Source organism: Mesoplodon bidens (assembly GCF_964165515.1).
Source record: "Mesoplodon bidens genome assembly, chromosome: 6".
NCBI classification, from domain to species: Eukaryota; Metazoa; Chordata; class Mammalia; order Artiodactyla; family Ziphiidae; genus Mesoplodon; species Mesoplodon bidens.
Genome location: NC_138162.1, coordinates 21,741,597 through 21,756,047, shown reverse-complemented (window position 1 = coordinate 21,756,047; position 14,451 = coordinate 21,741,597). Strand labels below are relative to the sequence as shown.

At 53.0% G+C, this 14,451-nt stretch overlaps 1 protein-coding gene across 2 annotated transcripts in view; it reads left to right on the top strand.

Moving 5' to 3' along the window:
* TLN1 (talin 1) overlaps positions 1-14,451 on the top strand; it is a 32,143-nt gene that overhangs the window by 1,096 nt on the left and 16,596 nt on the right. For both annotated transcript variants that reach the window (XM_081237667.1, XM_081237666.1), the window contains exons 2-20: positions 5,156-5,323; positions 5,566-5,663; positions 5,928-6,057; positions 6,159-6,311; positions 6,576-6,718; positions 6,828-6,955; positions 7,675-7,735; positions 8,387-8,491; positions 8,822-8,977; positions 9,743-9,844; positions 10,012-10,088; positions 10,315-10,495; positions 10,675-10,788; positions 10,902-11,010; positions 11,197-11,405; positions 11,570-11,668; positions 12,649-12,816; positions 13,007-13,301; positions 13,864-14,030. In XM_081237667.1, coding sequence (XP_081093793.1) covers positions 5,194-5,323; positions 5,566-5,663; positions 5,928-6,057; positions 6,159-6,311; positions 6,576-6,718; positions 6,828-6,955; positions 7,675-7,735; positions 8,387-8,491; positions 8,822-8,977; positions 9,743-9,844; positions 10,012-10,088; positions 10,315-10,495; positions 10,675-10,788; positions 10,902-11,010; positions 11,197-11,405; positions 11,570-11,668; positions 12,649-12,816; positions 13,007-13,301; positions 13,864-14,030 — 2,625 coding nt within the window. In that variant the 5' untranslated portion in view covers positions 5,156-5,193. The remainder of the gene's footprint in view (positions 1-5,155; positions 5,324-5,565; positions 5,664-5,927; positions 6,058-6,158; positions 6,312-6,575; positions 6,719-6,827; positions 6,956-7,674; positions 7,736-8,386; positions 8,492-8,821; positions 8,978-9,742; positions 9,845-10,011; positions 10,089-10,314; positions 10,496-10,674; positions 10,789-10,901; positions 11,011-11,196; positions 11,406-11,569; positions 11,669-12,648; positions 12,817-13,006; positions 13,302-13,863; positions 14,031-14,451) is intronic.

Genomic DNA, 14,451 nt, shown 5'->3' with positions numbered 1-14,451 from the left:
AGGTCAGGGTGGTTGACCTCGAGCAGGTAAAATTTAAGAGATTGGCAGTACGTAGATGCCCTTGTTTTGCGGGGAGGGCTCTTATGCCTCTGTAGTCACAGGGGCTTCTTTGGCCCAGAGAAATGACAAACTAATTTCAGGCAAGGGTTCTGGGCTTCAGCTAGAATTGCAAGCATCTGGGATTCCAGCTTCATTCTACTGTTTAAGCCTAGGGCTCTTGCTGTGACCACCACAGTTGAGGGGCAGGGGTTCCTGGACCATGTTGTTTACAAAATAGGAGGTGGGAAAGGGTTAGGGACTCAGGAGGTGTACAAGGCTTAGTAACAAGTGGAGGACTAGCTAGGGGAGAAGGGATGGTGATTAAGGGGGAAGCAGACCAAGGAAACTGCTCCCATGGGAGAAGGGGACGGCTTAATCCTCTGAAAGTTCAGCCCTACTGCCTCCCTCTTCCCTTATTCCCCGGATATTAAACCTTCCCCTCCAACTCTCCTCCCTGGCCCTGCACTTCACACCCTTCAGGCCTACCCACTTACAGAATACTTCCCTTGCCTTTAATGCTCCCGTGTTGTTCACCTTACCATCCGTTCTCAGTGTCAATTCTGCGTCCCTTCCCACCCCCGAATCCACACATCCTACTCTCGTGCAAATCTGAGCTTTCCCATCATTTTAAAGCACTCTCCCACCATTTTCACCCACTCATTCAAGTGCATACCTCCTGGTCATCTGCTGAATACCCCACCACCAGTCCAACACTACTGCCAAGTCTTTACGGTCCCTGCTATGTGCCATTCCCTGGTTCTAAGGCTCCTTAATTTCTTGGTCCAGTTATAGATCCCCTTCCCCCACTCCCCCAAGAGAAAAGAGGAAATGAGACCCAAAGAGGAAACTGGATCTTGCTGATCCCACGCCCAGCCAAGCCACTGACCACACCCCCATTTCACTCCCAGCCTGACCCTGCCACTGACCACAACACTATCCCCTACCCAGCCTGACCCGGCCACTGGCTGCACCCCATTCCCCTCAACTCCATCTTCACTTAGACACTGCCAACGTCCCTTCGCTCTCCCCCCCATCCCACTAATGTAGCCTAATTTAGCCACTTACCACATCTCTTCTCAACCTCCTGCAGCCTGACTTGGCCTCTGACCTCACTCCATCATTCCCCGTCTTAGCCACCATCCACATAATTATTCTTCCTCTTCCCCCAGCCTGATCCAGTGACTAACTATAGACGTATTTTTCCTACTGTTACCTTCCCCAGTCTTTCTTTACACTTTGTCTTCCCCATTTCCAGCCTGATAGAGTCACTAACCCCATCCCTTCTGCCCCTACCTGGCTGCTAACCACATCCCCTAACTGCAGCCTCGTCTTCACATTCTCAGCTCCATCTGCTCCTTTCTTTCCCCCTTTCCCAGTTCCTTGCCTAAACTCAAGCTCTCCCAGCCACTCTGAGTGCCTACTGATGACGCGAAGCAATGGGACCCCAGCCTGACTTTGGGCCTTGGTTTCTGAGGACAGACTGTCATCAGGTCCTGTCAGTTCTACCTCTTAAAATTTGTAATGAGTGATGCCCTCCTCTCCACCATTCTAACTCTGGCTTCATTACCTCCCACTTGTGCTAATGCAGTGTCTTTACAACCAATCTCCAAGGTAGATGCCAGAGTTATTTTCCTAAAGTTTAGTTCTGATTGTGCCCCTTCTCTGATCAAAGCCTCCCTTTGCCTCCTGTTGCCCTCCGGTAGGTGAAGTTCTGCGTACTCCTGCTGAGTTCTCCCCTGCCTTTCCACCTTAACCTTGACTTCCCCATCACTGCTCACTTGCAGGTACCCTGTGCTTCAACCAGCCTGCCTCCTCACTTCCCTGAATGCCCCTCCGTGATTTCCTGCTTCTCCACCTTTGCTTATGCTATTCTCTCTGCCTAGAATGCCACCCCTGACTCATCTCCGGCTGGCTGGAATAGCGGCGAGAGCTTGGGCTTCGGAGTCAGAGACCTGGGTTTGGATCCTGGCTTCACAACTTATTAGTTTGTGTGACTTATTAGCTGTGTGACTTGTTCAAGTTAAACACTTGAACAAGTGCTTAACTTCTTTGAGCCTCAGTTTCCTAATCGGTAAAAATGGAAATAACGACACCTACCTTGCAGGGTTGCTGTAAGAATTAAATGAAATTATGTACACAAAGCAATTGACATATAGTCAATAAAAGATAGATCATTGTTATTTTTTAAAATCCTAACTTCAAATGACACTTTTTGTGAAGACGTTTTAGTCCCCCTTCCCTGACCTAAAGGGATCTCTCCCATGAGCACATACCACCTGGTTCTTACCACATCCTGCCTTCTGTAATTTTGTATGTAGCTCATCCACTCTGCTGACTGGGAGCCCATTGAGGGCAGAGGCTGGGGCTTACCCGCCACTGAGAGTTTGGCCCAGGGCCTTCCCATAACACACCCTCGAAAATGCTCGCTGGATGGATGGAAGGAGAATGTCTGTATAATGGGAGGAGAGGTGTTGGGGCCTAGTGCTGTGTGCTTGCCGATAGAGGTGTATTTGTACATCCCAGCTGTGTGCGTGGGGTGGAGTCCATGGGAAGACGACGTGGTTGTGATGGATCTGTGTAGGGCTGCGTGTTTGAGATAATGTGTATGTAGAGACTGTGTAAGTAGCTTTGTGGGAAAGAGCTCTGTGCATAGGCTGGGGTACATCTAGGGAGAATGAATATGCATGGATCTGGATGTAGGTGGGGAAGGGACGTGCTGGGGGAAGTCAGGTCCAGCCCTTCAGCTGCCCGGTCCAGCCCTAAATGAGCCTCCAGCAGCCTGAGGCCGGATATGTCAGTCTCACCCACAACCCTCCCCTCCCTCTCAGCGGTTACAGACTCAGAGGCCAAATTTGGTAACAGACTGAGTGTTACTCCCCCAGCCCTCTTACATTCTGACTCTGTCTTCAGCTTTCTCTCTCCCTTTGTCCCTCTCTGTAACTCCCTGTCTTTCTGCAGCTCCCTTTGTGGGTACCTGCTCTGACTGTATTCTCTATGTACCCCAAATTCCTTACCCCCAGTACATTTACATTCCATTCCTTGCTGGGATTTGACCTCCTGTCCTCTATTCCCCCCCCCACAATTGCCCAACTCCTCTGGAATGTATCTCAGGAATGTCTTGAGGGAGGAGGAGTTCTCTGGGAGGGGGGCACAGAGCGGGGGCATTGTTGCTGTTCCATAAAACATGATAGAAAGGGGAGCAAAGTTCTCAGGCCGGAACAGGAGTTGGATAGCTGCTCCCCATACTTCCAGGGGCCTGGTTCTGTGCTATCATTGCCCCCGACTCGCTCAGTTCCCTTTCCTCCCTCACCCTCTTGTAGCCATGTGGATGTCCACTGAGGACCAGCCTGAAAGTGAGGGTAGCCATGACTCAACTCCCTTATCGGGGTCTCACCAGAGGTTTCCGTGCCTGAGGAAGAAGGGGGTGTCCATGTGTCCGGAGGAAATGGGGGGAGACATGCAATTTCAGCTTAGGGTCTAAGGTCTTTTCAGTGCGCCCTCAGCTTCGCAGACCTTCCAGCGACCCAGCAGCCAGGTCTGTCCAGCTCTGGGGAGAGGTGCTCCAGGAACGGGGAGGGGAGTAGAGACCTAGTAGTGGGGAGACTGGGAGAGTCCGCTCTTGGGAGTAAAGATAGAGGACGAGCTGTGGCTGCTGCTTTTTTGAGACTCTGTACTATTTATAAGGTTAGAAATTGTCAGATCCCTGGTCCAGACCTTTCCCACATCTGCCTCCCGCCTCCTGTTTCTACCTAGATTTTCAATCCCTCCTAATCTCTTCACCCTCCAAAAACATACCCCTTGCCAAGTTCCCTGGTCCTCAGCTGCTGTTTCCTAACACCCCCACCTCTACTTCCAGCCTTCTCTCTAGTCTGCTTTCTCCCCTTTCTCCCCTTTGGGGCTAGCAGTTTGCAGAGAGGGCAATGGGCAGCCTGGATTTGCTCACTCTCTTAGGTAAGAGGCACCAGTCTTTGTGCGGAGCTGGGTCACATCATCAGCTGCCAGGCAGACTTGTGGTCTGGTACGCTCTGCACTGCCTGCCGCCTCCACTGAGAGGTGGTGCCGGGAGGGTTCGGTGAGACTGGTGTCCCCGGCCACAATGAAAATACTGTCAGGAGAGGCAGCTGAGACGGAGGGCAGAGGTTCAGAAGGACTAACTGAAGATGAGAGAGCATAGGAGGAGTTACAGTGAGAACTGCGTAGTAACTTGGTGACTTAGAAGGAGCAAGGACTGAGTTAGAAGGATTGGGCTCTTTCTCTGACCTGCTTTGAAACACACACACACACACACACACACACACACGCACGCATGCACGCACGCACACACACACACGCACACACACACACACGGTCTGATTCCCCTTCAGCAAAATTAAAGAGTTGATTAGATCACTTCGGAGATCCCTTTGGGTTAGAAAATCATGATTCTAGCTTGACTGCTGGGGAACCAAACACGGGCCGAGCTCCTCCGGGAGGCCCCCAGCACGTCAGGTTAGAGGAAAGCTGAGACAAGTGGGCCTGGATGGATTGAACAGCAAGTGTTTGGCCTCCCTGCCGAACTAGCTAGAGACAGTGTTTGCAGGTCTCAAGAGCCCTTGGGGATTATCTAATATAACGTCTTCATTCTGCAGAGGAGGAGGCTAAAGCTGTGAGAGGGAAGATCATATGATGAGTCAGGGCAGAGCTCTGAAAATTCCAGACAGGAAGAAGCCAGCAGGGTATAGTAAGAGACAAAGAGAGAAGAAGACTGAACCAGGAAGGATGAAAACAGGGCAGAGGCGGGGCTGGGAAAGGAGGTGAGCAGGGACAAGGGTAAGAGAGAAACACTTGGAAGAAAAAAGGGAGGCACAGATTCCAGTGCTGGGGGCGGGGCGGTGTCCTTGGGTAACACTGCGTTTCAGACCTGCTTTTGTACCTTGCAGACCAGCCTCTCCTTCAGATGTCTTAGACACCTTAGACATCCATCTGATGCAACTCATCTTTCATTCTTTTTAAAATTATTAAATAAGACAAAACCAACTTCACTGCTATCTGCTTTGGTGACTCCCGTTCCTGGGGCTCCATCTGGGGGGCCTCCTCTCCTCCAACAAGGGTGTATTCTAATGCCCTGATGCCACAGGTCAGGTGTAGCCAGGCTGGAGAGGAGAAGCCGCCACCATGGTTGCACTTTCGCTGAAGATCAGCATTGGGAATGTGGTGAAGACGATGCAGTTCGAGCCGTCTACCATGGTGTATGACGCCTGTCGTATCATCCGTGAGCGGATCCCAGAGGCTCTGTCTGGCCCTCGTGAGTCTGACTACCCAGTGGCTGGGGTGGGAGTCCTTGGTCCCTTCTCGTTCCCAGGCTCTGGGCCTTGGGGGATGGCTTTGTTGTCCCCCAAGGCTTCTCATCTCTCAGGTCTGTGCTCCTTGGTTCCCTCCGTCCCCTTTAGGCCCCAGATCACTGAGAAAATAATAAGGGGCAGTGGTGCAGCCACTCAGCCACATTGGGGTCCTTATAAGTCTGAGGTGATCCATCCTCTCTTTTAGCCAGCGACTTTGGGCTATTTCTGTCAGACGATGACCCCAAAAAGGGTATATGGCTGGAGGCCGGGAAAGCTTTGGATTACTACATGCTCCGAAATGGGGTGAGTATGACTTCATCAAGGACCACCAATATCCTCTTCCATCACTTCCCTCCTTCCACTTCCTATTTTCAACACCCACATCTGTTGTCTGTGACTTCCCCCATGCTTGCTTTCTATTACAGGCAGTCATAATACCCTGCTTTCGAGCAAGCCACCATAGTCTTCCTTTTAGTAATCTACTTTCCTCCTGCCTCTGGCTGCCTAAAAAGGAAGTAATACCTTTAGCTTAAAGTGGGCCCCTGCCTCCTATTCCTGCCCCAATAGGACACCATGGAGTACAGGAAGAAACAGAGGCCCTTGAAGATCCGTATGCTGGATGGCACTGTGAAGACTGTCATGGTGGACGACTCTAAGACCGTCACTGACATGCTCATGACCATCTGTGCCCGCATTGGTAAGGGGCTCGTGGGGCCGGAGGCTCAGGGGGAGGCCCCAGCTCTGCCGGAAGACCTGGCTGCAGTGCCTGGGATGCTGCCAACCCACCCCCTCCCCCAGGCATCACCAACCATGATGAATATTCACTGGTTCGAGAGCTCATGGAAGAGAAGAAGGAGGAGGTGACAGGGACCTTACGAAAGGACAAGACACTGCTGCGAGATGAAAAGAAGATGGAGAAACTAAAGCAGAAATTGCACACAGATGACGAGCGTAAGCAGAAAGGGACAGAAGAGGGCATTCGAAACAAGCAGGGTGGCAGGGGCAGCCGTTTCTGTGTTATTTACTGAATACTTGCTTTTGCAAGGCACTGTTTAAACCCTGGGGATGCATCTGTAGTAAAACAAAGTCCTGCACTCACAGAACTTAACATATTAGTGAGAGAGGGTAGGAGATGAAGAAACAAACAAAAAGCCAGAGGTTAGATGGCGTAGGGGCTCTAGGGGCTTGACATTGAGGGGACTCTCTGTGTCCCAGTGAACTGGCTGGACCATGGCCGGACGCTGAGGGAACAGGGAGTGGAGGAGCACGAGACGCTTCTGCTCCGGAGGAAGTTCTTCTACTCAGACCAGAACGTGGACTCCCGGGACCCTGTCCAGCTGAACCTTCTCTATGTGCAGGTAGGGAGAGGACTTGCCTGGCATGGGGTGGTAGGGAGAGAGGCAGAGGCGCAGTGTGGGTATCTCTGTACCCCAGACAACATTCGCCTCCTTTCGCTGTGCTCTGCAGGCACGAGATGACATCCTGAATGGCTCCCACCCTGTCTCCTTCGACAAGGCCTGTGAGTTCGCTGGCTTCCAATGCCAGATCCAGTTTGGGCCCCACAATGAGCAGAAGCACAAGGCTGGTTTCCTCGAGTGAGTGACCCTCATCCCATACCCTGTCAGGACCCAGGACTCCCTGCCACTGTGGCACAATGGGCCTGTCTCCATCCCAGACCTTCTCCCCTATTTCCTCTTCTCAGGTCCCAGGGTCTGACCCATATGGGTACCTTTTCAGCTTCCATTGTCCATTTGTCTCCTCCCTGGCCTCATGTGGAATATAAATGTAGTCCATAATCTCTGCCCCTGCCCCCTACCTCTGAAGTAAGCATATAACTTTTCTGAGATGCTCTGAAGAATTGTACTGCAATAGCCAGAGGGAAACTACATTTTCGTCACAGGGAACATCAGATTTCAAAAGTCTCACAGGTCTCATCCACTGGTGTTTCTCAGAATATCTACAGTTTGGGGTGGCTTTCTCAGCTTCCTACGAGCATGGTCATCCTTCTCGTGAGCTCCTTCTGCCCTTGGTCCCCTAAAATTGTGCTCTCGACCCTCTTTTCCTGAAGGAATGAGCCTCCAACTCAAGTTCCCTTAGTCTCTTTCCCTGTAAGGAGGGACACAGGCTGTATTCAAGAGTTAGTACTAAGTCATCTCGATTTCAGGGACAATCCAGACTCTAGTCCCTTGAGTCTTCTTTCTCCCCAAAGATAATACTCTCCTAGACATTTCCTTACAACCCTAGGCCCACAGTCCATGGCCCACATAGCCCTGATGCTGTCCACTACATGCTGACCCTCCCTTTTCTGGTGTAGCCTGAAGGACTTCCTGCCCAAGGAGTATGTGAAGCAGAAGGGAGAGCGTAAGATCTTCCAGGTGATTGGGGATGGGGAAAGTGTTTGGGATGACCCGGGAGCTTTGCTGCTTAATCCTTCTGACTAAACGGACCCCTACCCCCTCCTCATCACCCCTACCCTGCTTCCACCCTCCAAGCTGTTCTCCCATCCCTCCTGCACCAAGAAAGCAGAAGACCTGGGCTTCTGGTCTCCACCTGCACACTGCATCTGCTGTGGAACTCAGTTCAGTAATCTTGTTTTCTTTTCTTTACCTCTAACATGGGATAACTATCTTCCCTGAGTAGGATTGGTAGGGGAATCAAACGAGGTAGTATGCTTAAATTACTGTGAAGAGTGTATATCTTCGTACAGACGGAAGGTGTTATCACCACTCTGAATCCTCAGCCCAAAAGGCCTTGTGTTTGATCTTCTACTTCCTAACCGTCCATTCACGTCTACAGAATGTCTGCAAGTCCCTTAACTGTATCCCTCGCTTCTTGAATAATTGCCTCTGCATATCCTTTATCAGCCCCATCCCCTCACCTTCTCATTTTTTATAGCCTGCATCCCCTAATTTTTCCTCTGTTCCCATTATGCTCTCCCATCATAGTTCACATCCCAACTTAACTCCTCATCTGCAATATCATCCTCCCCACATTTTGCTAAATGTTTCCCCATTTCATACTCGAAGGCACACAAGAACTGTGGACAGATGAGTGAGATCGAGGCCAAGGTACGCTACGTGAAGCTAGCCCGTTCCCTCAAGACATACGGCGTCTCCTTCTTCCTGGTCAAGGTGGGTTACAGATTCTTCTCTCTGCCCACCCTTACTTCCACTCTTACCCTTTCCTCTCTGAGTCTCTAACCCTGCCCCCAGTCACATTTCCCGTTGTTCCCCAAGAATCCCATTCTCTTCGTTGTGAAAACTTGCCCCTTTGTCAGTTCTCCACCATCACTTCCCTCCTTACCCTGCATTTTCCTTCCTTTTCCCTTTATCCTAACATAGCCTTGTCCCGGGTCCATCCATAGACACCCTGGTTTAGCTCTCCTGCCCACCTCAGCACCCCACTGTGGTCTGGATCTGATCCCCTGACCAATAAGACCAACGACAACCTCTGCCCCACAGGAAAAGATGAAAGGAAAAAACAAGTTGGTGCCCAGGCTTCTGGGCATCACTAAGGAGTGTGTGATGCGAGTGGACGAGAAGACCAAAGAGGTGATCCAGGAGTGGAACCTCACCAACATCAAACGCTGGGCTGCCTCTCCCAAGAGCTTCACCCTGGTGAGCTGGGGTCTCGGGGGAGAAAGGGCTTTGGAGTTTTCAGAGAAGGGGCAGCCACAGAGGCCTCCCCCGCACCCCTGCTCAGGGGCAGGTGCACTGAATGCAACTCCAGAAAAAAGGAAAACTTTGGAACTATTGCAGGAACGTGGAGATTAGAATAGAAGGGAGACTCTCCTGGAGAATGAGGGAAGCTTAAATGAAACATTTTTTTTTTAATCAACAGAACAAAACTGTAACCAGCAAGCTGAGATCACAGGAAACTTGGGGAGAGGGAAGAAAAAGGTGACAGAAAGAAAAATAAGCCTCCCCTCTTTCAGCAACAGCTACTTACAGTAGTTTCCTCCTCTAGCTTTATGTTTTGGCATTATGATTTGAAAACTGGTCCCACCTTGAGGAAGTGCCCCACTGAGAAGGGAAATTAGTAAAGGTGGTTTTTCCATTTTGGGTACTAGTACTAATCCTTAACTATGGTCATTTAATGATAAATGATAAATGTGTCCTCCCAATTCAGGGTGAGAGAAGAGAGATTTCCTAAATGCCACACATTTGAAACTGTGTAGCATACAGAGCACGCCTCGGAAATAAAGTATTTCCCTCCAAGGAAAATAAAGAAATAGGAGATTGAAGAAAGGCCGTTGTCCTAGAGGCTGCTGGCACGGGGCGGGGAAGCGCCCCTCATCAGCTCGATCTTGGGCTCCCGCCCCACCCTTTCCCATCCTGAGTGGATTCAGGCTTTCCCACTGAGGCCCCACCTTGTCTCCCTAGGACTTCGGGGACTACCAAGATGGCTACTACTCGGTGCAGACAACTGAGGGGGAGCAGATCGCACAGCTCATTGCTGGCTACATCGATATCATCCTTAAGAAGGTGAGCACTGCCTGACCCCCACCTTCTCCTCCTCCCTTACCTTGTCCCCAAGCCCGGTCCTTTAGAAATGGGGACCCAAGTTCCGGAAGATGGCTGACTGCGGAATGAAAAGGCTGCCTTTTCCACTTCCCTCTTCTTTAACTCTTGTTCTTTTTTTCTCCCTACAGAAGAAAAGCAAGGATCACTTTGGACTGGAAGGAGACGAGGAGTCTACTATGCTGGAGGACTCGGTGTCCCCCAAGAAGTACGAGGGGAACCGGGCTGACCCCATCCCTCGGGCAGGGAAGGCAAGGCAGGACCCCAAGGACTGTGGGATGTGGGGAGTCCTTAGGATGCCTCTAACCAGTTGCGGGCTGTGGTGAGACCTCACGCACCGCCCAGACCATAGGACGTGTGGAGGCGGTAGAGCGGGGTGGGAAGGGATGAGAGGAGGAGGTCCTCGGAGTGCTCCCCGTACGTCCCCTCTCTAGGTCAACAGTCCTTCAGCAGCAGTGTAACCGGGTGGGGAAGGTGGAACATGGCTCCGTGGCCCTGCCTGCCATCATGCGTTCCGGAGCCTCTGGTCCTGAAAATTTCCAGGTGGGCAGCATGCCACCTGCCCAGCAGCAGATTACCAGTGGCCAGATGCACCGAGGACACATGCCTCCTTTGGTAAGAGTGCCCCCACTGCCACCACGATTCCGGGCCTAGCCCCCCTTGGCTTGGCTGGGCATAGCCAGGAGTTCGGCAGTCTTTCCCATGTCCCTATTGGTCTCCTTCTCAGCCTCAGGCTCTCTTTTACCTTCTCTCTCCTCTAAATGTTCCCTGTTACTTCTCTGTTTGTCTCATAGACGTCAGCCCAGCAGGCACTCACTGGAACCATCAACTCCAGCATGCAAGCTGTGCAGGCTGCCCAGGCCACTCTGGATGACTTCGACACACTGCCCCCTCTGGGCCAGGATGCTGTGAGTATGGGACGGAGGAGAGGCCGATGGTGCTGAAGCTGGGACTCCAAGGAGCAGGGTTGGGGTTAACTGCAGCAGAGCAGATCCTGAGGTTTGTTTCTCTTTTCTCTCAGGCCTCAAAGGCCTGGCGTAAGAACAAGATGGATGAATCAAAGCATGAAATCCACTCCCAGGTAGACGCCATCACAGCCGGTACTGCCTCCGTGGTGAACCTGACAGCAGGTAGGCCGGATGCCCAGCCCTCTGTGTGCGGTGGCGGAGGGGAGGGCGAGCATGTGCAAGCATGAGGGTGACTGGCTCGGTGTGACTGCACCTTGACTCACGGAAGGGACTTTGTATGTCTCTCTCAGGACGTGTGTGTGACTAACTGCCTGTGACTGGCCTCCTCTTCTTCCTTCTCCCCCCCAGGGGACCCTGCCGAGACAGACTACACCGCAGTGGGCTGTGCAGTCACCACAATCTCCTCCAACCTGACGGAGATGTCCCGTGGCGTGAAGCTGCTGGCTGCCCTGCTGGAGGACGAAGGTGGCAGTGGCCGGCCCCTGCTGCAGGCAGCGAAGGGCCTGGCGGGGGCGGTGTCAGAACTGCTACGCAGTGCCCAGCCGGCCAGTGCCGAGGTCAGGGGCCAGGGGTTGGCACTAGGGAGAGGGGAGGGTTTGAGCCCAAGGAGAAGGGGGCGGTCCAGGTTGCAGGATGGAAGGGTGAGACCCATGGGCGTGTAGGACCCGTGGACATGTGGGCGGGGATTAGGCAGCTTCTGACCGGTGTTCACTCTCCACAGCCCCGTCAGAACCTGCTGCAAGCAGCTGGGAACGTGGGCCAGGCCAGTGGGGAGCTGTTGCAGCAAATTGGGGAAAGTGATACTGACCCCCACTTCCAGGTTGGTGACTTACCCAACCCCCAGAACCCCAGCTTCTAGGAGGTAACCTCTGATCCTGAATCCAGCTCCAGTCCTGCTACTGTAAATTGACCCCTGAGAGCCAACCTGAACCTCTGTTTCCAGGGATGACACTGGGAACCCCCAGTCCCTTTTTTGGGGATAAGAATTCAGAACCCCTGAATCCAAACTTAACCTATTAGTTCACCCTTGGCCCTTATTGGTGATATGTTTTTGGTCGCCTTTCCCAGTCTTCCCCATATGTAGCCCTCACCCCAACTTGAGGGCATCTTGAACCCCCGCTTCCAGTCCTCTCGCTCCCCCTTCCCACCCCATGCCCGTCTCCTCAGCTGACTTGTCATCCTGGATTTCCCATGCAGATCTGTGCGCCCAGAGGGGCTGGGGTTCCATCTCCCCCCGATCCCCCCACGGTAACGGCCTCTGGCCTGGGCCTTCCCAGCTTCGTCCTCTCTGAGCCGCATACACTCGCTCTGCCCCCTCCCCTGGCCTCCTGGGGGAGCAGAACATGACGGGAGCTGGGGAGGCACGGCACAGGCGGGACTTGAAAAAATGGGGTCCGAAGGGTAGTACACGGACTTGTTCCCAAGACTCCATTGTGACTGCTTCCAACCAAGATGGAGAAGAAATGGAGAAAAGACGCTGGGGGTGGGAGGGACCCCTCCCTCCATCCCATTGTAACAGCGCTGCCCACCTTCCCTCCCCACTGCCGTCCGAGTGTATCCGCCTCATGCGTTTCTCCCTTTGGTGTAGACACTGTTTCTCTCGGTGTGGGTCTGTTCCTTGGTGGGGGTTCTGTCCCACTTGGTGCTCGAGGCAGGGGCTTGGGGTAGGTTCTGGTTGCTTCTGCACACACTGTTCTGTGATTGGAGGCGGTGGGACTAATGAAACAGCTTATGCCTCTGAGAAGGGTCCGTGGATCCCAAACTGGACCTCAGGCCATGCTGACTGCTGTTTTCTCACAGGAGGTGCTCATGCAACTAGCCAAGGCCGTGGCAAGTGCTGCAGCTGCCTTGGTCCTCAAGGCCAAGAGTGTGGCCCAACGAACAGAGGACTCAGGGCTCCAGACCCAGGTTATTGCTGCAGCAACACAGTGTGCCCTGTCCACCTCCCAGCTGGTGGCCTGTACCAAGGTGAGCCCCAGAGGTTGCTGCAGCCTGTGCCCAGGGGTGATGCTACCACACACACAAGAGCCTCTCGTTCTATCTCTCTGGCCCCCGAGGCCTCACTACCCAACCTAACAACTATTGTGAACACCACAGGCACCCCTACCTCACGACTCCTTCCCCTCGCCTACATCTCTGACACTCACTGTGCCCACAGGTGGTGGCTCCTACTATCAGCTCCCCTGTCTGCCAAGAGCAGCTGGTGGAGGCCGGACGGCTAGTGGCCAAAGCCGTGGAGGGCTGTGTGTCCGCCTCCCAGGCTGCCACAGAGGATGGGCAGCTATTGCGGGGAGTAGGAGCAGCGGCTACAGCTGTCACCCAGGCCCTGAATGAGCTGCTGCAGCACGTGAGGGCCCACGCCACGGGGGCTGGGCCTGCCGGCCGCTATGACCAGGCCACTGACACCATCCTCACTGTCACCGAGAACATCTTTAGCTCCATGGGTGATGCCGGTAAGGACAGCCCCCTGGGAAGACAGAGAATCCCAGCGAGGTTCCCCGCGTCCGCTGGAAATTCCCTTGCAGACCCATCACCCCCACACCAAGGACTCAGCACAGTGGGCTGGGTGTTTAATCTCTGAAATCTCCAGTTCCCCATCCGTAAAGCAGGAATATGATATCTGCTCTGCCTTCCTTGGTGTATTTAAAGAACATACCAAAGTGTACACAAAAATAGATGGAAAATGATATTATTAAGAGATAGCCATCCCCATTCTACTCCCTAACCCCCCAAATCCTTCACAAAGAGTCTCATCCTCTCAAGACTACTTACGGAAAATAGCCATTGGAGACTGCCCCCCCGACCCTCCCCCCCATCAAAACGCACCAGGAAATCTGTTCCTTTCCAAGATCCTAAACCCAGGAAACAGTAACTCCAGGGAAATCACTTCGAGAACTTTTGTGTCTCCTTACTGTCCCTAAAAGCCCTACCTACCTTGTCCGCACCACTTTCCTCCACCCCCGACACCCTCTCAGTGTCTCTGGCTCCCTTCGCTGACTGTGCCTATGTTCTCAGGTGAGATGGTGCGACAGGCCCGCATCCTAGCCCAAGCCACCTCTGACTTGGTCAATGCCATCAAGGCTGATGCCGAGGGGGAGAGTGATCTGGAGAATTCCCGCAAGCTCTTAAGCGCCGCTAAGATCCTGGCCGATGCCACAGCCAAGATGGTGGAGGCTGCCAAGGTAGAGAGCCTTCTATGCAGACCCCCAGACTGGGCCCTGTAGGGAAGTAGGAGGGTCCAGATAGTCACCCTCATTTATGGGAGGTGAAAAGCAGAAGATACAAGAGAACAAATACAGGAGCACTGAGGAAATAAATGCGCCCCTAGGCGGTGAGTGGATGGCGCCAGGCTTCCAGCCATTGTGACTCCCAGAGTCCTTGCTGACTGATAGGAAACTGTACCCTTTTTCTTCCTCTAAGTCCAAGGCCTGCAGTTCCTACTTTGCCCTACTTTGCTGCCACCACGTGTCTGCTTCCTGGATCCCTCTGCTTCCTGGTCTCCTGTGAATGCACGCGGGCATTCAGTCCCAGGGGATCCACTGCTAGCAGCACAGAGAAAGACAAGGCAGTGGGACACGGGGACCCAAGGATGCAGAGGACTGT